The sequence below is a fragment of the Ambystoma mexicanum genome, chromosome 10 (genome assembly GCF_040938575.1).
Source record: "Ambystoma mexicanum isolate Mex_15411 chromosome 10, UKY_AmexF1_1, whole genome shotgun sequence".
Taxonomy (NCBI): Eukaryota; Metazoa; Chordata; class Amphibia; order Caudata; family Ambystomatidae; genus Ambystoma; species Ambystoma mexicanum.
In genome coordinates this window covers 608,910,816-608,934,735 of record NC_090932.1, presented here as the reverse complement: position 1 = coordinate 608,934,735, position 23,920 = coordinate 608,910,816, and the positions used below count along the sequence as shown (strand labels likewise).

General features: G+C 43.1%; 1 protein-coding gene across 5 annotated transcripts in view; it reads left to right on the top strand.

Annotated features, from left to right (window-relative positions):
* Nucleotides 1-23,920, top strand: part of DOCK10 (dedicator of cytokinesis 10) — a 2,208,289-nt gene that overhangs the window by 1,817,539 nt on the left and 366,830 nt on the right. For all 5 annotated transcript variants that reach the window (XM_069618176.1, XM_069618179.1, XM_069618177.1 and 2 more), the window contains 2 exons: nt 2,599-2,721; nt 17,087-17,200. In XM_069618176.1, coding sequence (XP_069474277.1) covers nt 2,599-2,721; nt 17,087-17,200 — 237 coding nt within the window. The remainder of the gene's footprint in view (nt 1-2,598; nt 2,722-17,086; nt 17,201-23,920) is intronic.

The window sequence follows — 23,920 nt, the reverse complement described above, 5'->3', positions numbered from 1 at the left end:
CCAACAGAGAGTGATTCCCATTCTTCCAAGGAATTCAAACCACGTTCAATGGACCGCGGGTTAAAAATCCACATGTGCTCCTTATAAGTCAGTTTGTTAGCCATTTCATGATTGGAAGCAACTTACTTTTTCAAGCACAAACCATATTATGTCCTCCACACTATGACCACATTCAATGTACTGTCAAAGCTATGGGGCTATGGGTCACTGATTGTGCGTGTATGATTTTCCCGAGCAGTGCTCGTTAATTCGAACATGCACGGTGTGAGTAGTTTTGCCTATATATAAATTCTGACATGGACATATAATCACATACATAACTTTTTTAGTTTTACAAGTAGTAACAGTTCAGAGTTGCCAAAAACTTTGTTCATGGGTAATGCTGGTCAACTGTTTGGAAAAGGCACATGCCATGCAGAGAGCATTGCCTGTCAGGGATATATTCCACGGACTAGGGATATACCAGATTGCATGAAGAGCAGCATTCCTCGAGGAGTTTACCAATTGTTGTTTGAGACTCTTACCATTTTTAAATGCAAACAAAGGTTCAACAAAAGTAGAATTAGAAGTGTGTAGAATGTGCCAATTTTTCAAAATATACCCTTTTATGGCATTGCTAAATTGACACAAACCAGACTTATGGTGTCTTTTGGAAATGCAACAAAGTCATCAGCTGGGTTTCACGATTAGTAAAATGTTCTCGTTTACGAAATTACTGAATAAATGTTAATGGATACCCTCGCAGAGACAACCTCTGTTGTGGTAAATGTACTTGCTTATTAAAGTTTTCCACACAAGTGCAGTTCCTCCTCAGATGAAGGAACATAACATAAGGTATGTTTTGTAGAAAAGGTTTCGGGTGTTGACTCAAAAAGGAAAGGAGCTATTCCGGTAACAATTGTTTTCAAACATCATGAAATAGCTATTCATAAAAACTAATGAAATGCATTCAATTAAAAACTCAGTGGGAACCACATAAATTCTGGGTTGATTATCAAGTATTTTATGTATAACAGCAATAGCTCTCTATGGGGTATTATTATAGAGGGATTCTATGTCCATAGTAACAAGAAGATGACGTTTGGGATCCAACGTTTGTCCATCTATTTGACGAATCATGTCCCTACTATCTTTCAAATAAGTGGAGTGGACATAGCTAATGGTTTAAGGAAAAAATCTGCACATACTGACAATGGACCCACAGTTAGACACTATTGGTCGGCGTGGAGCGTTCACTGGGACCTTCTGCATTTTCAAGAGAATGTAGAACAGGGGAGTTCTGCATTCTGAGGAATTAATGAATGTCAAATTCCTTTTTGGACAATATACCAGTTTCTAAACCTTTCATAGCTAAATCTAGAATTAGTCTTTTAATCTTATGATTCAGAATATTATTATTTAAAACTATTTAGGGAGTGGAATTTGATGTCACTGCCTAATCGATAGATTTACCTCTGTTTTACTTTTCACTGTGTGTTGTTAAGAGAGATTTTCAGATTTTAGTATGTTTATTAATATTTTAGTGTTTGAGTTTCTATGATCTTTTTTATTTTTTTATTTTTTGGTTTCTTTGAATGATATGGTTTGATGAAAAATGTTCTTTTACTCGTAGTTTGCCAGTCCGGTAACAATGGTACTGGCAAGCTTACCGGTACCGTTGTTACTGGACCGGCAAACTTGTAATGAGGCCCTATGCCTTTATCGGCACATTTTATGATGATGGAAGGATCATTTTTTAAGGATTCAGCTGCCTGAAATTCAGCCAAAGACAAATTAGGTTTGAAAGCTCTGAATTTAGAGTGCGTGACCTGCCCAAATCAGTCAGAATTAATTAAAAAGTGACATAAATGGTCCCTTACACAATGAAAACAGGGGGAAAACATCAACCTCTTAAAAATCCTCACTTATACAAAAGCAACTGCAGTGGGAAAAATAGGATTGCATCAACTCAGCAGTCTTGATCAGATCTAATCAGGAGTAGGCCTGACCAGCACTAAGAGGAGCCTGGTCAAGCTAACAAACTTGATGTTTGAATTGTATTCCATAGACTTGGAAAGTGTGGGAGAATACCAGTGATGTTTAATTTCTGATCATTTGTAGACAGGGATGACCGTTGGGCAGGACTCGTGAAACAGCCTCCTCCATCAGAGTTACTCAATACATGAGACCCTTATCTGTTTTCAGCCCCTTGCACACAGACGTTGCTATGGCAATGACGGGGCCACTAAAGGAGAAGCCAGGTGTAGCAGGTGCCACCCCTGGCTACTCCTAAGTGACACCCCTGAGAAAACGAAAAAATATATAAGAATGGAGACTCGAATCACTGAGCCTATTGCCACAGTCATGTTATCAATGAATGCCTTGGCCTTAAATAAGCGTTTTAAAAATAACTACTATATCGTATATGAAGTCTTGTATTAAGTTTTAAAGCGGAAAAAGCAATTCATAAGTGACGACATCCCAGTGTGTACTGCATTGATCATGACACTCACTCTAAATAACCACAAAAAATTGTTTACTTTCACCAATTGTCCTCCTTTTTAGCCAACCTCAGGCTGAGACTAAAATGTGAATTGTGTTGTTTTTCTGGACATGTAGAATACGCTTGTGGAGCAGCTGGAGTTGTGCGCTGACTACCTGTGGAAGTCTGAGCGGTATGAGCTTGTTGCAAACGTCAACAAGCCGATCATCACTGTTTTCGAGAAGCAGAGAGACTTCAAAGTAAGTTCTACTGATCTTTTTAAATAACATGAACATGCTGCGCTTGTGTGATTTGGAGTTGTACTATAAGCTTGCTGCACTGTATCTTAGCATGTAAAAACACTTGTTTACAGGCGCGTTATAAATGCCATATCATATGATATCATATCTTGCAAAACAAATCCAAGCAAAAAGCAACAAAAGCCTCTCCATGCATGAGGTTAGAAATCCAACTATTTGTTCCTCGCTGTTGTTGCTGCAGTAAAAGTTGCAAAACTGCAGTAACTGTATACTGCCACGTATTTTCAGATATGTGTTGCGATAATACTACATTCTGTTATATATCAAATGTGAAGTGAACCAAAGGTGAGGTGTGGCCGGAGCGTCATTGATGAGACTACTCCTCTAATGGCCTCCGTGGGAAGCCCACTGCTGAAGTGAAAAGCTACAGTTCCTGTACACTAAACGAGCAGATGATACCATCTTAAGTGACCGGAATGACTCGAGCACTACTGGCTTTAATATGAGCTGCCAACGCTCATTGCTTGTGCCTGAATTCAGCCGACCAAAGCAGTGCCCAGCGACGTTTGAAATGTAAGATGGCGGACAGACTTCGCAGTAAGCAGAGGAGGCGGCGCACCCCCCCCGGCAGGAAACGTCTGACCGATGCAGTGTGAACCCAGACAGCAAGTTAATGCTGGCGCTCCCCGGTCCCATGAGCAGCCCGGACCCCAAGACTGGTGGACCTCGGCAGCCGCAGTATTACTGGAGCACCGTTTGACAAGATAAGCATGGGAAGTGATTTCTCCCTCTCCTCCACTACACTGAGGTACGGATCCCAGCTCCTGGACGTGACATGAGGCAGGGGTAACCATTTCTTCAGCGGCTCAGAGGCCTGGTCCCTCCAGGCAGGGGGGGATCAGCCTGACTGGGGATCTGACCTGAACGGAATCCCCAGGAGTCGTCACACCTTGCATTAGAGGCGCCCGCAGAAGTGCAGAAGCAGCACAAGGCGCCCACGGTGAGTGCTGCAGGGAAATAAAGCAAAAGCAGTGCATAGCAGTCCCATGCACCAGCTGAGGAAGACACAGACCTCTCAGTATGGGGAGGGAACCTACCCCACATGGAGTGAACCAGGGAATCTAGGGAACAGTCCAGCCGTCCCACCCTCTCTCCCCCCTCATTATCCGGAAGCAGTGGTATTCAAAGACAGTTGGAATATTAATTCCGTATTGAACTGAATTGGGGTCGAAGGACCGTTCCCCACTACACTGTCTGCCTTGACCCTGCTGGAGAGGCGAGACAGCCACCACACACAGTTAATTCAGGGCTGGGGCCCGCAACAATGCTAGCCACACTTCTGCCCTGCATTCATGAGCCTAGAGTTATAGGGGCAGAAATGGACGGACTCCCCCTGTCTTAGAGAGGCTGCTTGCAGCTCAAACCTTCTATATCTCAGGAAGGGCACTTCGAAACATACCAGGATCCCGCTACTATGTCAAAACACCTTAAGACTCCCAAGAGCGCAGATATCTCCACCATGTTGCTCCCGGCAGAGAAGGGAAAGAAATTAGAGACACCTAAATATCCGCCTCAGGTCTTGCCTGAGGGCACCGGTCAACTGACTACTAAGGGAGACATCCAAGCTTTTATGATGGACATTAAATTGGAATTCTGATCCTGTTTGTCAGAGCTCAAAACCAAACTTGAGCGGACGGACCAGAGGGTGTTGGAGGTGGAGAGGACCTAACGCAGGAGCACTCAGCGACGTTTCTTGAAGTGCAATGTCAAATCCAGGCCCTGACGGACAGGAATGAGATCCTACAATATAAGCAGGAGGATTTGGAGGACAGGGCCCAATTAAATAACCTGCGTATAAGAGGGGTCCCCTCCTCAATCCCAGATCAAAACCTATTGGAATATGTGTGGGACCTTTTCTAATCTCTTCTACCACATCTTAAGAAGTTCCAACTCATACTGAATTTCACCCACAGATGGCGCCCCCGACGAGGATTGGAAATGGTTTGCCCCCCAGACGTGATCACCCGGGTCCACTTTTACACAACCAAGGAGACAATCATGGTGATAGGTTGCTCCCGAGAAAAGCTGTTGTTTCAGGGGTCCCCCCGCAAATCTTCCAGGACTTACCGCCGCAGCAACAATACAGAAGCGGAGGGCCTTGAGACCACTAACACTATTCCTTCGAATAAGGTAAAAAGGAACACAAGGTATCCAGATCTCTACAGCAGGCTTCACACGGTTCATGCCTGACTCCAAGGTGGATGTCACCTAAAAACCCTTGGAGTGAACTGCAGGCAGTTTTGTTCCAGTTAAGGAAGTTACAGACAGGAAGTTGTCGGTATCCTACCAGTTTGTTGTCACAGCTTCATGTTGGAAGCTTAACTTAAAACCTTGGTTGCACTGTGGAGCCATGTAAACTGAAGCCTTGAATGGCAGCTAAGTTGAATCCGGCCTCCTGCCCTCTCCTGCTGAATTCAAGCACCCGAAGGGACCGGCCACCCCACCAAAAATTTAACTTTATCTCACTGAATCTGAAGGGTCTGAATTCTCCACCTAAATGTAAATAAGTTTTGCAGCGACTCCAGAATATGTAAGGCTCAGTGGTCTTCTTGCAAGAAACCCACTTGCTGCCACTGGACTTCATACGCCTCAGAAATAGGCAGTTCCCTCTTCAATACACGTCCTCCAACCGAACCAAGAAAAGGAGGACAGCTATATTTCCAGCCAAGGGAACTCGGTTTAAAGCCCTGGAAACTCTATGTTTTTCAGAAGGACGATATACAGCAGTCAAAGGTTTTATATACGGACAGCTCTATTCTCTCCTCTCAGTTTACGCCCCCAATGAGGGACAGGAGGTGTTCTATGAGGTGCTGGGGGTCAAACTCCTTCCCTTCATCGAAGGTCAAACAATTATTGGAGGGGACTTCAATGGGGTCCCGGATCCTCTGTGGGACCAATTGCACCCACCAGCTCCCTCCCAGGGACTTCAATATCGCCTCTGGACTCCTCCAGTTCTTTCGGACACTGTGGGTGGTGGACTCATGGAGGGTCTTACATCAAGGCAAAAGAGACTTCTCCTTTTTTTCATGCGTACACCCAACATCCTCCCGGATAGACCTTTTGCTGACCTCCCCACAAATTCTCACTTTCGTTGATGCAGTGAGCATAGGGACGAAAGTGCTGTCGGACCATGCTCCAGTCAAACTAACCCATTGCGGCCACAATTCGGAAACGCCTCCCCGACCTCACTGGAGTCTATATGACCCGATCCTGAACAACATACCACTGAGGGATGCTATAGCCAAGGTGATCTGGAACTGCTTCCAAGAGAACCCGGTGGAGGACACGTCCCCAGTTAATACCTGGGATGCCATGAAGGCCTTAGTCAGAGGGGAGCTGATTGCCCATGGGGCGGCATACCGGAAACGTAAACGGCAGACCCGCGAGAAGCTTGAAGATGGGGTCCACCAGGTCGAGGTTAAACACAAAAAACGCTGGTCGCCAAGGGCCCATCATTACGCAGAGGACACGGCCCAACTCTTGGCCAAATCCAAAGAAGGGTACTATGCTAAAAATAACAAGGTGAACATACTTCTGGTGGACAAATTGGCCAAGAAAAGGAATACCATAGTGAGCCTACGAGACCCACATGGCAAAGCCCACTATTCTGAACATGTTAAGCTACAGTTGGCAGTAGCCCACCTCTATGAGAAGATGTCAACAACTCCCCTCATCCCCGTTATAAGGCAGTACAAGTTAACTACCTGCAAGGTTCCTCCCTTCCAAATCTCGAAGAACCCAACAAAGAGGGACTGGACGTCCCGATTACAGGTGAGGAGGTGGAAGCAGCCATCAAATCCCTGAAGCCCAGTGTCCGTTCCCAGATGGATTTACAACATGGTTTTAGAAGGTGTTTTGTCCCCAACTGATAGCCCCGCTGACTGCCCTTTTGAACTCTTTCAGTTTGTCAGGCTCCGTTAATCCATCCATGCAGGAATCGGTAACCATCCTCCTGCATAAACCCGGTAAACATCCCATGAACAATAACTTGTATAGTCCCATCTCCCTATTAAACATTGATGCTAATATCTATTAAAAAATGTTGGCAAACTGCCTAGCATCCATTCTCCCTAATCTGGTTGACGCTGATCAAACAGGGTTTATAACTAATATGTCTACGGGGGACAATATCCGTAGAGCCCTAAACTTAGTGGACATAGCAGCTCAAGACTCATATAAACTGGCTTTGTTGGCGTTGGATGCATCCAAAGCCTTTGATAAAGTAGATTGGTCCTTCCTACAGCTCACCCTACAGGAATTTCACTTTGGCCGAAACTTTCGTAATATGGTCTTGGCCAACTGCCGGTTCCCGAAAACTTCTTTATGAGTTAACCATAATCTATCGGAACCTATACCCCTGACCTGTGGAACAAGACAGGGTTGCCCCCTATCCCCTTTCCTATTTGCCCTGATAATGGAGCCATTTGCTCATCGGGTATGCTTGGACCCCGACATTAAAGGTCGGCCGATCGGTGCCTCCCAGCATGAGATTTCGCTCTACGCAGACGAAGTGCTACTATCAATAACGGATACCCCATTCTTCACTAGTATCCTCCCTCCAAGAACTACGTAGGTGCGGAGAGCCAGCGGGGTTCGTGATTAATTTTGTAAAGTCAGCGGCTCTGGGAGTGGGTGTGGGACCCATGCAACTAGAGGCCCTCAAGCACCTATGCCCCATACAGTGGAATGGGAAATCTATTCCTTACCTAGGGGTCCAGATCCCGGCCCATCCTAAGGACGTGTATCCAATGAACTTTCCCCCTCTCTTTAAAGAATTAGAAAAAGATCTCGAATGGTGGACCTCTCAGGAGATTTCACTTATTGGGAAGATCACGGCCTGCAAAATGAATCTCCTTCCAATGTTCCTTTACTTCTGTTCCTCTCTGCCCACCACAATCCCTTTGCCCCCGCCCCAGCAGTTGCAGAGAAAAATGCTCCAGTTTATATCGTGAGGGAAAAAAGCAAGAATATCTCAAAAAGTAATGATGGGCAGCCCACGCTTGGGAGGCCTGGGGGTCCCCAATCTGCGTAAATACCAAGTGGCGTCACAGTTGGTGTGCTTCCAGGCTTGGGGTTTAACAACAGAACCCCTGAAATGGGTGGAATTGGAGCAGTCCCGACTCTTGCTTCCTCACCGCTTTCTCCCCTACGTTCTGCCGCCGCTGCGTAGGACTGGTCGGGGATTCTCGCCTCCACCAAAAATACACTCAGTATGTGGGATTGGGCACTCAAATCTAAGGGAATCGCCCGTGGCCTGGGCCTGAACACCCCGATATTCCATAATATGGCTTTCTCTCCCAGGTCTCACCCTTCGAATTTTAAAAACTGGGCCAAGGGAGTACTAGAACTTCTGGGGCAACTTTTTGAAAATAGCCATCCCTGCACTTTCGAAAAAACTGTACATTGACCTTTCAACTGGCCAAAACGGACAGATTGTCTTACTCTCAACTTCGGCATTGGTGTACTCACCCCCTAGTCCGACATGGAACCACACAAACTCTTAGCCCTCTTGAGTTTACTTTGCAGGGGACAACAGCGAGGGGTAGGACCACCAGCCTCTATAAACTGTTACAAGAAGATGTGCTTTCTCTTAGGCCCCCATATATGGCAGAGTGGGAAACGGGTCTAGGGCACCCTCTGGAGGATCAAACCTGGGTGGACATATGGACCAGGACTCCTCATTTTGCATCACAAATCGAGAATGTATCTATAAGCTGCTCCTCCGCTGGTACTATTCCCAGTACGCCTCCACCAGTTCGAAAAATCTCTCGTGCCTCAATGCTGGCGTAAATGTGGACAGCCCGGCTCTTACTTCCATATGAAGTGGACCTGCCCCACTGTGCATACCTTCTGGAACCACTGCAACTCTGCTATAGAAAGTATCACTCAAGTGACAATTTCCAGGGAGCCGTAAATTATCCTATTGGGCGCACCAGCGCTAGGGTCCTACCCTAGATCAGGGAAAACTGCCAAGCTCCTTACACAACTTTTACTAGCAGGGAGGATGACGATTGCTCACACCTGGAAAATCTCTGAGGGCCCCTCATTGACTCTACGAAGGATCAAACTCTGGGACATATTAGTGACAGAGAAGGTCACGGCAGCCAGAACAGGAGACATTTGGGCCCGATTATTGAGTACGACCTGAATTTCCCAGCACAGACTCACAGACCTCGATACGCTCCAGTGGCCCTACAGGACAATGCTGGACTAGAAATGAATGACCTTGAAACGCAGGGCCAGAGTTTACGTGAATTGATGGAGGGGGGGAGATGAGAAGAAGGGGTGAGAGGGTGTGGGAGAGGGACCACTCAATCATGTACAGCCTCTGGGTTATGATGTTTTTTTATTTTTTTTACGCTTTGTACTGATGCATTGTCTCCACATGTGCAAACGGTTTAAAATAAAATTGTTTAAAAAAAAAAGTGAACCAAAGGTTTATTTCATCCAAGCCATTGCCCTACAACGTGATTTAAGACAACTGCAATCTTTACTCGTCATTTGTGAGCAGTACACTGGCATGTGCATGCGGTGATCATTGAACTAACTTTGCGTGAACATAATTTCGAAAGACAATTGATTCTATTTCTCAATACAAGATATATTACTCTCCCTTGGGCAAAAAGAATATACGTTTTGCTTTAACTGAGACTTAAAAGACAGACTTACGTTGGCATTAGTATAATATAGTATAGTTAGACCTAACAAACCCCGTAATTGGTCTAAAATTGATCTAAAGATGACTCTGCCTGAGTCATCCAAGGCTTGTGTGGGAATCATTTTGAGATGAGAGGGGGATAGGAGTCAGATAACACTCAAGGAAGATGTTGGCTACTGGAGCCTCTTTAAACTTTTTTTTTTGTTTATTGTTCACTTACTCCCATTCATTAATTTGCCATCTATCAGCGATGTTTATGCCTGTGAGAGTATAGGCAAAATCCAGCAACGGGCAAGCTTATTTCCAGTTTGCTCTCCTAATCTACCTTTTATCACATCTCTTTCTCAACTGTCCTAATTTGTGCTTGTACTGGAGCGAGGTAGTACGTGAGTTCCATTGCTTGCATTGCTTTGCTGTTTCCTCATTTAAATGTACCAAAGTGGGAATCCTGATGCTGCTATCCCTTCTTTGTTAGACATGTTTTTAAGGTCTTCTCTCTCTCCCTCTCTCTCTGTCTTCTTCTCTCTCTATCCCTATCGTACTTTCTCTCCATCTATGTCTTTTTGTGTTGTAAAGAGAACAATAACCCAAAACCTGTGCGGTAATAATAATAATCCAAGTCACCAAATGATCACTGCACTGTTTTGCAAGGGAAAACAAAGTTTAATACATGCAAAACGGTCTCAAACGGTCCCGTAGAACGTAACTGAAACAGAGCTCATTGGGCTCAAGAAGTTCCAGGTTATATAGTGGAAAACCGCAAATCAGCATATATATAGGTTACAATATAGTCCCACCACCCTCATTGTCTACAACCTATAGAACATGCTCATACCACCCTATATTCCCTGGATCACCCCTTATCTAGACCTAGTCCCTTATTCACATGGCCTACTACATCATCACTTGTAAATCCAGGTATGGGATTGGCCAATAAGTAAATTGTCGCAGTAGTAAATTGCGACCATCACGTCATGTGCAACCCTCCGACCCACACACGTTCAAATTAAAACTGGTGAGGCCAACTCTGCTTTGATAAGACAATGGACCTTTTCATTATACCAAATGCTGCGGTGCACAGAAGCTGCACTCCTAACCTTGTGCTGAATTTATTGGCATTGCATCTGCTCCTCCTATCGTAAATCACGGAACATTCCAGACCCGGATCCCTGCTTACCTCCTTCAGATACCAGGTGGCCAGTAATGACATGACCAGGGCACCACTCTTGAGTCTGAATTTCAGGCATTTATTTGCTTTTGGTTATGCATCTACTTGGAATTCAAATTGGATGAACATTCATTGGGGGAGGCCAGTAGTGCAGTAAATCTGTGCCTGGCTTGTTGGTATCACAAAACCTCATGCCCTGTTCTCATGAATTTGTCCTTTGAGGGGCACATCCCTGCCTATTCTTGGCACAGCTAACATACTGTTCACACTACACTCAGGCCCTGCAGCTGGATACAATTAGCGTTTATCTGTGCACCGCAGTTGTCTCTGACCTCGGCTACTCTGGGGGATGAAAAAGGGATTTATCTTGGGACTGTGCTAAACAGAGCCACAGCTCCACATCAAGGCCTGTATTCTATTCTGTTCATTGCATACTAGATATAAAAATCCAATATGGTGGCACTGCCATGTTAAAACGCTGAGCTCTCTCCAGCCAAAGTACCTTTCTGACTCCATCTTCCACCTGCTTCAGCTCTGTCCTCGCACCTCACTGAAAAATATTACTTTGTATACAACTCCTTAACACAAGGCCTATAACGCGGCTCTACCTATAATCTCTGCAACTGCAACATTTCTATGTTTGTTGCTCCTTGTGGGTATCTGATATGTGTCAAAGCTAACTACAAGTGATACATGCGCATTCTGCTGTGCACAACTCATCCTGCTCACACACTGGTACGTGCTAACAGGTTTTTCTCAGCCTGAACCGTTTTGCCTGGCTGGGGTGCTGTAAGTGCATTACAACATTGTCTCAGTAGCAGATGCTCTCCATTGCGGATTTAACTGACCTGTTAGTGTCCTCATGCTCTAAGCACAATCTTATGGGGAAAACAATTCTCTGAATTTTAGAGGTGCATACAGACTGTGCTGGGGATAGTTTTATATTAAGGTACCTTGTTCTGTAGAGACACACTATACTAGGCTCTAGTGTGGTCAAATGTTCTATTAGTTAGAGAAGACGTTTGTCCCTAAGGTTTTAAAATATAGCACTGGACCCAGTTGCTGTTAGTAGTTATGTTAATAAGAGATAAAAAGCTCCCTAACTCTGAGGCTTAGAGGCTTGATACTTTGGATCTCGGTTCCTATTTCTTAGTTCAAGAACTTCTTGCTGGCTCTTTACCAGCTCACTGCATGAAGATATTGTGCAGGCTATGGTTTGCTAGTGAGAGATATTGGGAATTTGATTCTTGTTGGTGTTGAACTTTAATCAGCTGATGAATAATAGCTCTGGGTGGTTTTCATGTATGCTATAATATGCTTTCTTGTAAAGAGTTAGGAATTCTATGTGTAGCTTGCCAATGTATCTGTGGTAATGAGTCAGGATATGAAGGTGGTATAGCTGTTAAATTGCTAATGGTTTCAGTTATGCTTTGTTGGATGGTTGTAAATGGAGGTCCTTGAGAGCACCACAAAAATGGCTACTCGTTTCTGGACTATGGCTCTGACCCATATCAACAAGGAATTTTCCACTCCTTTAGGGTTTGGTGGGCATTCTAATATATCAGAACTAAGAGAGGAAGCTGTTGACAAAGTATCCATAGGAGTTAACCTTTCTATGTTCTCTGCTGGGAAGGAGGCGGTACATTTGAGTGTTTGGCATTGTGGAATGTCATTCATTTTTCAGTCATATAAGTGCCTGGAGCCTGATGATGGAGGAGGGCGGTAGGTTCACTGTTGTTTCTTGATACAGCTATCGCAGGAGTTTTAATTGACTTAAATCTGGTGGGGGAACACTGCATATGAAATAGCTTTTTGTTTATTTTATTGACTTATACATAAATAACTTAGCCTGCAGTGAATTAATCTCTTCAACATGCTGCAAGTGTATTCCTCACTCTGATGCTGAAGCATCAAAAAAGAATATATGGTGTTGTGCTGCTGTGCTTCCCACTCTATGATGTATTTGGGCACGTTAACTTACAGTTAACTGGTTTTTGGCTCTTCTTACATCACAATGACCCTAGAAACGGCAATGCCATTCCACTGCCGTCCAGGAACAGTATTTTAGTGAAATCCCAATCATGGGCCTATGAATGGCTAGTTTAAAGGTGGAGTCAGATACCCCCACTCAAAGCTCAGCCCCAATGTTACCTATATGTTGGGAACCAGAAATGACGACATATGCAGTTCCAGTAAGAATGCCTATACCACAGAAAACCTTTGAGACAAGGTACCCATTGAGAAAACCATAAATAAATGTTCGAAGACATAGGGCCTCATTACGAGTCCGGCGGTAACCGTGGCGGTAGAACCGCCTGGTTACCACCAGACTCGTATTACCATTCCGCCTCTGTGATTCCCGGAATTACCGGGGCATTACAACCCCGGTTTTCCGGGAATCACGGAGGCGGAATGGTGTTAATCCCTATTCCCATTGAGTCCTATGGGACTCGATGGGAATGGGGATCATGGAAACACTGGCAGCATCTCGTAATGCTGCCGGTGTTTCCTCGTCCGCCTGCAGGTGGGCGGTGTTAAACCCGCCAGGTCAGACCTGGCGGGAACATCACCTCCCGCCTGCAGGAGTCGGTATCAGGCGGTCCGGAAACAACGGTGGCGGCGGGTTTACCGCCACCGTTATTTCCGGACCGCCTGAGTTGTAATGAGGCCCATAGTGTTCTTTTGGATTAAGAGCCAGAGGAAATGTGCATTTGAACGAGAGAAGAGCCTGATGACGTAATGTAAAGTAAGAACTGACGTGCCCAGAAAAGATGAATGAGGTGAAAGAGCATACACATTCTCTAAGAGCTGAAGAAGAGGTGGTAATGATGAGCAACATTTCGGGCTTGAGATGAAGATGCTCATGCTATAGAAATGCTGAAGAATATGTAAATCAGTTTACACTTGTACAGATGCAGAAACGCAATAGGCTGGCTACGTAGTGAATTAGATTGCGGCGAGGCGCCAATGTATATGTATAGGAATGTTCAGAACGTGGATGTTCCACAACGCACTTTAGCAGGCTTGAATCCCATGTGTATAAAGGATTTTGAGTGTGTGCAGCAGTTGGAAATTACTGATGGCAAGGTGAATTTCGAGAAAGGCTTGGCTGGCCCAGCACCAAGTAGACAAGGCCACAGTGAAATGGATGCCTGTCAAAAAAGGCTACAACAAAACGTGATAAAAGAAAAAACTCCTGTTTGAGGCTTATGAAAAAACACTGAAGGCATCAAGAGTTCATCATTTAATAGGATTAAATGCTGCTGAAGACTCAAAAGAGTGGTCTTTGATTCACATGGTCGAGACCGAAATAGCTTGGGTCAAGCTCCACCGAAACTAAGAGACAGAACTATGCCACACTCTCTTTATTTCTAGGGCACAAGCAGCTTCTACAAGGCAAGTTCAAAGCTTAATTGTCTGACAGACTTTAGGAGTGATAATAGATGTTGGGCTAATTGGTGGGGAGGCATGATCACGCTGAACCTCCATGCACCTGGAATGGTAGCCTGTGTGATGCTAGCGTGTGGAATATTCTAGAGGGGTACAAGGGTGCCAAACCAATCATAGAGGGTCATGTAATGAAGAGCCCTATAGTTTGAGTAACCAATGAATTGTCGTGTATTTAGTGACGATGATGATGACCAGTTATTTGGGATGGGCTTAGTTGCCCACCTGACTTTAGATACCCAATCATAACCTCCGGCTATATAGAACGTATACTTAGATGTTCTCTGAAAGCCAACCACCGTTACTCATACGTTTTTGTAGTTTGCCACGTAGTATGATGTCAACAATGACAAGTTTTGGTTATAAAAGAACCGTTTTTTCTGAAATATATTGAGACGTGCTGAGCGACGTTGGATGATGTAAGTCTTACTCCCTGTTTTAGACAATTGATAATAAAGCACAAACACACTTTTGGCAACTTCCTGAGTCATTTTAATTATTGATGTTTGAGTAACTTCTGCATCCCCATCCACCTCTGAGTATTGTTACCTTGTCTTAAAGAGCTCTTGGGTATAAGAGTTCACTAAAGTGGGGGCAGAGCTTAAGAGATGAAAGTCATAATATGTTTGTGGAAATTAAAAGACAGTGCCACCACCTGGGATGCTGTAATCTTCCTGTGAATGCCTAATGAAGTTTCATGATACCCTGAGCATACAGTTTGCAGATGTTCTGGGTGCGAGTGCATCGCATGTCTCCCCAAGACGTCTTTTAATGGTTTTTAAAGAGTATGTGCAGTTGGGAGGAATGCTACAGAGAGCCAAAAAAAGGTGTTTATTTTGCAGGATGGGACCATCTGCACTTCTCATGGGATGTCAAAAAAGCCATAGCTGTTCGGAATATATAATTTGGTGCCTTACCTATGCCCTCAAGCAGCTCACTGCCATACACTGGTTATTTTGCCATGCATCTTCAAAGTAACCTTTAGAAATTAAAGAAGCCAGTCTATGTGTAGCAATCCATAAGATCCACCAGCCAGTAGGAGATGAAGGTGGAAGGTGTGGCAGGACGGGGTGAATTCCGCAAATCTGCCTGCAATACCATCTTGCCAGTTTCCTATGTGATTTGCTTGATCCAGCATTGACTTTGTGTCTTAAGTATAGGCTGTTAAGTGGCCTTATTGCCATTGGTATTTCTGCTCTACAATTTTAACTGCGTCATATCGTAGTATTTTTGTTAATTAATACGTTAGGCGTATTTAATGGTAATATTATTGAGCAGTAGTGATCATGGTGGATGCAGTGTATGTAATGTCTTCCTGTAATGTGGTCAATTTCCGAAGCCCTGTTGTGGCTGCTACATATTAATGGTGTGTAGGGGGGGGCTGATATAGTGGCACTATGATCCCTCTCATTCTCCTTATGCATGCATACGTCATGGTTTCTGTTTGTTTGCAGAGCTTTATATCACTATGTCCTCTACTTTATACATCTATTTCTTCCTTTCTTACTCTTCCTTAGCTACCATGGTGCTAGGCAAGTGATGTAGTGTTCTTTATTGTTGCTATACACTTGAGAATACCCTTATCAAGTTTGCTAATGTTTATTCAACTACACAGTTATGTCCCACGTTGTGGCAATACCTTCAAAATATACTAGCAACACTGAGATAACCTAGTTGTAAAAGGAAATTGTACTCTAGTGAGGGATCTGGTGTTGAGCAGGCACACTAAGACCTGGCTGGCATAAGATACATTTCATAAACATTCAGTCTATATATTGAGGGTATGGGTGACTCATGCACAATCTAACACCACATAAACATGGACAATACATTTATATCAACAGTCCATATGCCAATTTCAATTATTGACCTCTTATGACACCTTTTAGAGTCTGCTGTCAACACTCTTGCATCGTTGGACAATTGACTTTCCCCAACTAGTTTTAATTGTTCAGGTGTCGACTCAACAGTGATTTGCTGGCAGATATAAGATTTATAAAATACTTCACAGACTAGTATGTTTCCATTTATTTACCAAGTCACTCATTGGCCCACAATAATTGGGACTAATTTAAAGTTTCTCTATGTGGCCATGTTATCCATTATGTTTATATAATAGAAATATAATGAGAAGGGTGCAAGGGAAAACAATGGATAAAATTGAAAGGACTTAAAATCATTGTGTGCAAAGGCCAACTATTTGCCTTAATTAAACTCACATTTTACTAAAAAGAAGCATCCAGTACGGCTGATTGTAGTGTCCTGATTAAAAGGATAACCAAATGATGTGGGAAAGCATAAAGGGCAGTGACACTATTGACAGCCTATCTTAAAGAAGTAGAAAACACACCTACACATCATCATAAAAAATAAGTGTGTCATGCCCACATCAAATAAAGACATCATAGAAGTTTTCTGCAACTTTTGTAGGAATCCTTATCATAGTGAACAACATTCCCTCCCATGTCTCTATAGAACAATGCTTGGGGAATTATCCAGATTGTGGGGCCATGGAACAGTATTTACATCTCTTCCATTGACTCCCCAGTATCCTTAATGGTGGTCAAAGAAGCAATATTTGTCTTTGGTGTGGTCTTAAGACAACTGTTATTCAAAATGCTGCCTGATTTTTCCATTACTGCTAAAGTTTTAATGAGGTTATACATTGAGTTAATTGGCCTTAACTCAATTAACTCATCTCTTCTTGGAGGGATGAAAATCTGGTGTCTACCATCAGTGCAATGAATACCTGTATTGTTATGTGGTACAACCACACTATGCACTTAATCATTCATTTTGAGTCATTTATGGTTATATACCCAGAGTGACTAGTGACTAGTAAATCTCCCAACGCCTTTCCAGTTCTCATCAGACTGTTGTTATATTTCAAAAAGTCTAATTTGGCTAAGATGTAACAAACAAAAATGTATTGTTTTTATCTTCTCATGCATTTGAAATTGAATGATTGCATCAAACTGTCAACACACATTTTGTAAATGTACCAAACCATTTTTTTTCTTTTTGCATTTTAGAGACTGTCCGATCTTTACTACGACATTCATCGATCGTACTCAAAAGTTGCAGAAGTTGTAAATTCTGAAAAGCGATTATTTGGACGGTACTACAGAGTGGCTTTCTATGGACAGGTAAATAACCACAATAACCACAAACAACTGTCCATTTATGACAGTATAGTCACTTTATACAAGTCAAAGCAACATGAAGTGAAAATTAAAATGCCCTCAGGGAATTATAGAGGCAGTAATTATTAAGAACTCCCAAGTGACATTTCAGATTGTCAGCCATCTCATAATTGATATATTGAATAGTAAACTAGCACCTGCACTTCCCAAATCCAGTGTACATTCCAAATTCACTCTTATTGTAAAATACTGTTTTTTGGTTTATGGAAAAGTCTACATGCCTGTAATAGCAGTCTTAAGAACAAATAGTTCTCCCAAGGCATAGAAAATCTGATCGAAGTTTTCAGATTTTAGCTTGAAACTGACAAATGCATTGCTGTAAAGAAGATATTCGACAAAATGTTCTCCACTGTCCCACCAGCATGGTCCATTCTTTAAGACAATGAACAAAGATACATTAAAGATACTGTTTGATCCCACCCATGAATTTAGAAGATAGTCGTCCATGATATGACTTACCTCTATACAGTTTAACCAGCAGAACCCGCTAGCTTTTAAGTGGTCCAAGAGATGTTGCGGAGCTGTGAGAGATTTTTTGCTAATGAATCGTAACTCAGGGATTTGCTTTGGTTGTTTTCCAGGGGACTGAATGTCAGTGAGAGACGTGTTGATGGGTATCTGACCCGAGTCTTGTATAAACACTATCCATCATCGTTCTTGTTTTTCTCATTAGTTATATAATAAAAGATGAATGTATTGTTGTAAGACACACTACATTACTTATGTATTTTCCCCATAAAAAACACACAGTTCTCCTCCTCCCTATATGCCCAGCAACTTGTGTGATCCTCCTCTACAATTGACCAAGGGCTGACATTTCATTTTGCCTTGGCTACTATCCAGTATACTATGGTGCTGGCAGGGTCTCTTCCTGGTACGTTCCAGGCCTTTTCTCAGGTATTCAATTCTGTCAATGTCATATGGGTGGCCCGAGAGCAGAAGATTGCCCCCTGCCTTTCTTCCATAGAGAAAATGATGTACCAGAAAGTGGAGATGGATCATGGTCATATGGCATAATCCCATGCGAGACCCATAATGCTGTATGCATTTCTGTTGCAGGAACCTGTAACAGAGGGACATCCTCTGTGATGGTGCATGTTGTGCTATCAGGGTCCAAATGGAAGTGCCTGTTACTTTACTCCTAACCAATTGGCGATGGGCACTGATCAACCACTTGGAAAACTGAAAAATCAGGCACAGATAAATTGGGAGAATCTTCCTTACAGACCACAGTTCCGAATTGCTCTTTTCTTTTTTTTTACGATGACCACTGTAAGCAGGGAGGTTAAAACTTGTACTGTTCCAGAGTTTTGGACTGTAAGGAGTGTTAGGTATTGGGTGCTAAACAGCTGGGTACGGTCTTCCAACCCTGCCTAGAGCCTAATTCTGAGACCGTCATATCCTAAGTGCCGGGTAGACATTTACTTTTGCAGCATGTGGGTTTTGATATCTATTCTACTGTACCAACATCTTATCTACTGTACGTTCTTTTGTGATCAAAGCAGCATTGTTGTTCCTTGTACATACTGTGATGAATCTGATGATGCCAGCGTTCCTTTCCCTGAGGTAGCATCTGCCCATATGGACAGGGGACGGTAGACACTACCTAGTAACAGGGGGGAATCAAATTGGACTGACATGGTTTAAAACATGCTGGGAAGAGAAACACAGAGTTCTCCAGCTTGATGCAGAGTAAGATACCAGCGGCATTGCTGAAACCCTGGTCTGCTCTGCATTCAAGAGAGAGACAGAGAGTTAACTGTCCCTGATGCATTTCGGGAGTCCTGGGGATGAACGAGATGGTGATGGCGTAGCTGCTGGAGCAACCGGGCTAGCAGCCCCAGGAAACTGAAAGGAGACAGAGTGCCCACTCTGGGAAATGGAGAGCAGTGGCAAGGAGGTGAGATTCCCTGGGCAAGGTGCAGAAGCCAGACACATGGAGAACCACAACAGAGGCATCTGAAAGCTTCCGGAGCCTTGGACGAGACGCAGCAACAAGGTGAGATGCACAGGAAAAGAACCAGAAATCAACTGTACAGAAAGCAGCAAGCAGAGGTACCCAAGGGCTGCAGGAGCCTCAGAGAGACACCACACTGTCTGAAAGACGCAAACCAAGGAGAGAAGTACATGGGCAGATGAAAGGCGACTGATTGATCCGGGGAAGCCAGGGAGGAAGAGTGTCAAAGAGTTGAAAGCCCTGGGAAAGTTAGGCGAGTTCCCCTCTCAGACGCCAAAAAACACCATTGGGAAGAGGGTATCGGAACCCTAATTTTGAACTGTGTATGAAAGTCCTGGCAGGCAAGTGTACCAGGCAAAGCCAAGTGGGTGAAACACACTGCATAAATGTCCTGGCATGAGAGTATACCAGGCAAAGCCAAGTGTATGAAGCAACTTCATGGAAGCCCTGGCAGGAGAGTAGACCGGGCAAAGTCAAATGTGTGTAATGAACTGAATAGGAAAGTCCCAAGGAAGACCCACGCCCTTTGGATTTTGAGTTGCATTGAATGTGAAAGAGAACCTGACAGGGGAGTATACCAGGTATCCTGCGAGTCTGGGACCCGCACCCACATTGTAATACAGTAAGAAGAGAATTCCAAAGAAGACTCCTGCCCATAGGATTTTGACCTGTCTTGAATGTGGAGAGAAACCTCGGGAAGGGAGCCATTTCCCCAGGAGTGGATTGCAAAACTAAGAGGAGGGAGTTATCCTCTTGAGCTACAAGAAACTTGGTTATTCTTTGTTTTGAACTTTTCATTTAGGGAGGAGAGAAACCTGGGGAAGGGAGTCAATCCCTGGTACTGTGAAGATTGTATAACTGGAACTTTTGTTGGCGGTATTCCTTTGTGTGGGATTTGAACATGCGTGCACCTTGAGAACAAGAGGCAATACCCTTAGCACCTTAAAGTTAGTTTTAGAGTGTGAGGGCTAGGATCGGATTGCAGGCACAAAACATATTTTTACTTTAGACATCTGCACAATTGACAGACCCTTAGTTTTGGTTGAGGTAGGGAAATACCTCCTGTATTAGGGATAGTGAGGCATTTTCCAACCCTTTATCATTTAATAAAAGTATATAACCATAACCAGTCCTCTGGTTCTGCGTCTCATTCCTGGTGTCAGGATACACACATAAGTGCTCACCAATAAGCGGGAAAACTGTGACCCTCATGCCTGTAGACGATAGGTTCTTCCTACCAATGTACCCCTCAGTCGTTCAATGAAACTACCCGAGGGGTCAAGTGATTGGAAGACAGGGGACTCAGCCTCAACACCACCAGCTGTAAGGAAAAAAGGAAAATGCTGTATGCAACCAGAAACAGGGTACATACAAATACAGGCTAGGCTAACCTCTGGGTTAGATGGAAACAACTTCAGGTCAGACTGAAGAACAAGACCCGGCTGAATTCTCCAGGAGGGTGTTACTGCCTACAATCAACATGAAAACAGTGATGAACTAAAAGCCCAGGAACACAGCTAACAAAAGGAGGATAATAGAGTGTTCCTTGGCAAGGAAGAGTAGTGAAGGGTAGAAGAAAAGGTCCAATTGGGTATTTGAAGTCTTTTGAATTCCCATGTGTAGAATATGTCCTAAAACCCTAACCCGATGGCAGGAGGATGCCTAATACTCAGAGAGCACCAGGAAGTCTCTAGTCCGTGCTCGTAGTGTCCCAAGAGAATCGATCCAGGGATATGATAAGTGCTGCATCCAGTAGATATAGAGATCGTAGGTGTTGTGGAAGTAGGAGCTTGACAATGAGCAAAAGAAGTCGACCCTATTATACAGGTAAGTGAACGGAGGGTTCAGTTGAGCAGCATCCGTGTTTTAGGTTACAGGAATAGTGCTGGTGTAAAACAGCAAGAAACCGAAAAAGCAGTCCGGTGACAGGCAGGATTCAGGCATTGTGCAAGCAAAGCTAGACAGAACGTTGCGAAGTAACAATCGAGGGACAGGCCAAGATCATGCGTTGAGCAAACAAAATAAGGCAGAAATGTTCCGAAAAGCAGTCCAGGGACAGGCCAAGGTCGGGAGTTTATTCGGTCAATGTAGCAACAAATTCTGATAGCAGATGGATTTTTGAGGACAGACTGGATCAGGGCTAGCTAGGTAAATGAGAACAGGAAGCAATGCAGCGTTCCATAAAGCAGGCAAAGGGTCAAAAACAGGAACCGGTCCAAAGGAAGTAGAGGAAACAAGGAGCGGAAAACAGGATACAAGGTAACCGTACTTAACTTCAATCAGAAGTGCCATTTCCTGGCCAACGGTGTTCTTTTGAAAGTCAAGTCACGTGACAGTGTCTGAACGTGCCACGCTGCTTGGGGCACGTGACGTGTGGTTAGAACGCTGTCTCCCTAGTTTCCATGGGAACCAATACAGATCGAGGAAGAATATCTCTGTGGCCTTGAAAACCGCCGAGTTTGAACATGGGGGTGAACCTTCCTTGCCAGGGTGTTCTTTGGCGTATTTCCTAGACACGTCTTGGAAGGATGAGCGGCCGGGATCCTGACACCTGGCTCCTCACAATACACATAGAGAAATAAATAAATTGTCCTAAAAACCCCACTTTTCCTTGTAGCACTGCCTTTCGAGTATGCATTCATTGTCTGCTAAAAGTGCACCAGTTGTTTGGGACTTTGGTGAGAATTGTGGGAATCTTTAGCTATTCAGTTCCTCACAATCCAATCAACTGGGATTCACTGTGTCATGGAATACTAAAGCTTGTTTGTTTTAATGAGGGTGTTAGGGATGGAGTCATTTCAGTATATTTTTTCCTGGTGTAGGAGAAACATAATCCTGTTTTTATTCGAGACAGTGATCAAGCTAAAATGCCTATGATCGTCACAGCATCCTATCCCTTTTAGTTAAGCCTTTTTCTAGCGTGTCAGATTATTTCATTATATATATATATATATATAACTATCTGGAGTACCCGGCGTTGCCCCTGTCTTGATTGAGTGGTCTCTCATATGCCCTGGAAGATGTTGCTCTTGTCCTCTTGTAGGCAAGTCTTGCATCAGTTTGCTCTGGCATCTCATTTGCCCTGTAGAAAGTTGCTCTTGTCCTCTGGTCAGCAAGTTGTCCTGCTGTTGGTTGTTGTGTTTCAGAAGCTTTTGATATTGATTTTCGCTTTGCATCAGATGGAGCTTTTCCAAGTGCTGTTCGTTTTTTGTGAAGCATGTTTCAGAAAGATTGATTGATTGTGCTCTCTTCTCGTGAATGTACTTAAGTAAACTGTAACCTTGCCATCTCCCATATTTGGAATGGCGTGATGAAAAAAAGTAAACCATGTTTTAATTCCCTTTAAAAATGCTTTAATAAACACTTTCGAACTGTATACAGTAATAATAAATGTCAAAGGAATAACCAACACATCTTTTTTAAAATTATTTTTATTGATATAGTTGCAAATAAAATACAACTTTTCAATATTTTATGATTTATGAAATTAACAATAGATTTTCGCATCATCAAATCTCATTATTTACAAAATATCAAGCATAAAATGGCATAAAATAGCATAAAAATAACATTTCATCTAAAAACAGAAAAACACGCAGTCACTGCGGCTCTACATACTTTTCAAAATTCACTTTCTTACAAGATTTAAATCAAGTTCACAAACTATAAAAAAAATACCAAATTATTTGTAAAATTATTTTGTGGAATTCATTGGTATCGCTTTTACTGCCAATACACTTAAAAAATATCAATCAATCATAGACCACCAACAACTTCCTAAGTTTTCTATAATTTTCAGCCTTTGTTAAACCAGTTTTAGTGTTATCCAAGGATTTTCATCTGTCTTCTCATACACACTTAATTATAAAATCCATTCTGACTTTTATTTGGTTTATATTCTCTCGTGGAATTACATTATGATTACTTTAATTTACTTAACCTACTTTTCCCAACTCCAATTGTAGCAGATATTGAACAATAGCTATTCTAACCAAGTTTTTCGTTGAATGAAAAAGGAAATTCAATAAAGTTACAGAATCACTAATATTACACATTTCACAATACTTCTTTAGGTAAAGTTATCGGTAATGAATTAGCTGGCAACATTCTCTCAGAAGATGCTGTAATGATTCTGATTGTCCTTTAATTTGACAAAATCGGCAAATATCTTCTGGTCTTAAAATGATTTTACATTTAGCTAACAGTTATTTAGTCAGCCATAGATTCAATCTGTAACGCAGAAATGCATGTCGATATTGGGACGATGGAAATGTAACTAGGTAAGTTTCGGGATAACCAAATCTTTTGTGAGAAAGCGGGTTTGCAATAAAATCTTTAAACTTCCCACAGATCTCACACGTTTTGATCCAGTCATATATCCAGATCTTATTTTTTGCTTTCATAGGGTTTGTAATTAAGAGGTCCAATCTAACATCAGCCTCCTCTAAGTACTTAGCAATTTTTGCTTTCCACATTCTCATGAATCTATGGTCGCTAGTTTGTACATAAGCAGACAGGGTATTCAGTAAGGTATCAGGCTTACTTTCTAGATGACATTTTCTCAATAAGGCACACTGTTTCCATATCAAAGAACCATAAAGAGAAATTAAACTCAACTCATGTCTAATTAGCGCCATCGGGCAATTTACAGGAACAGATTAAACATTTTTCCAAACGTGCTCTTCTGCTCATAACCAAAATTCCTC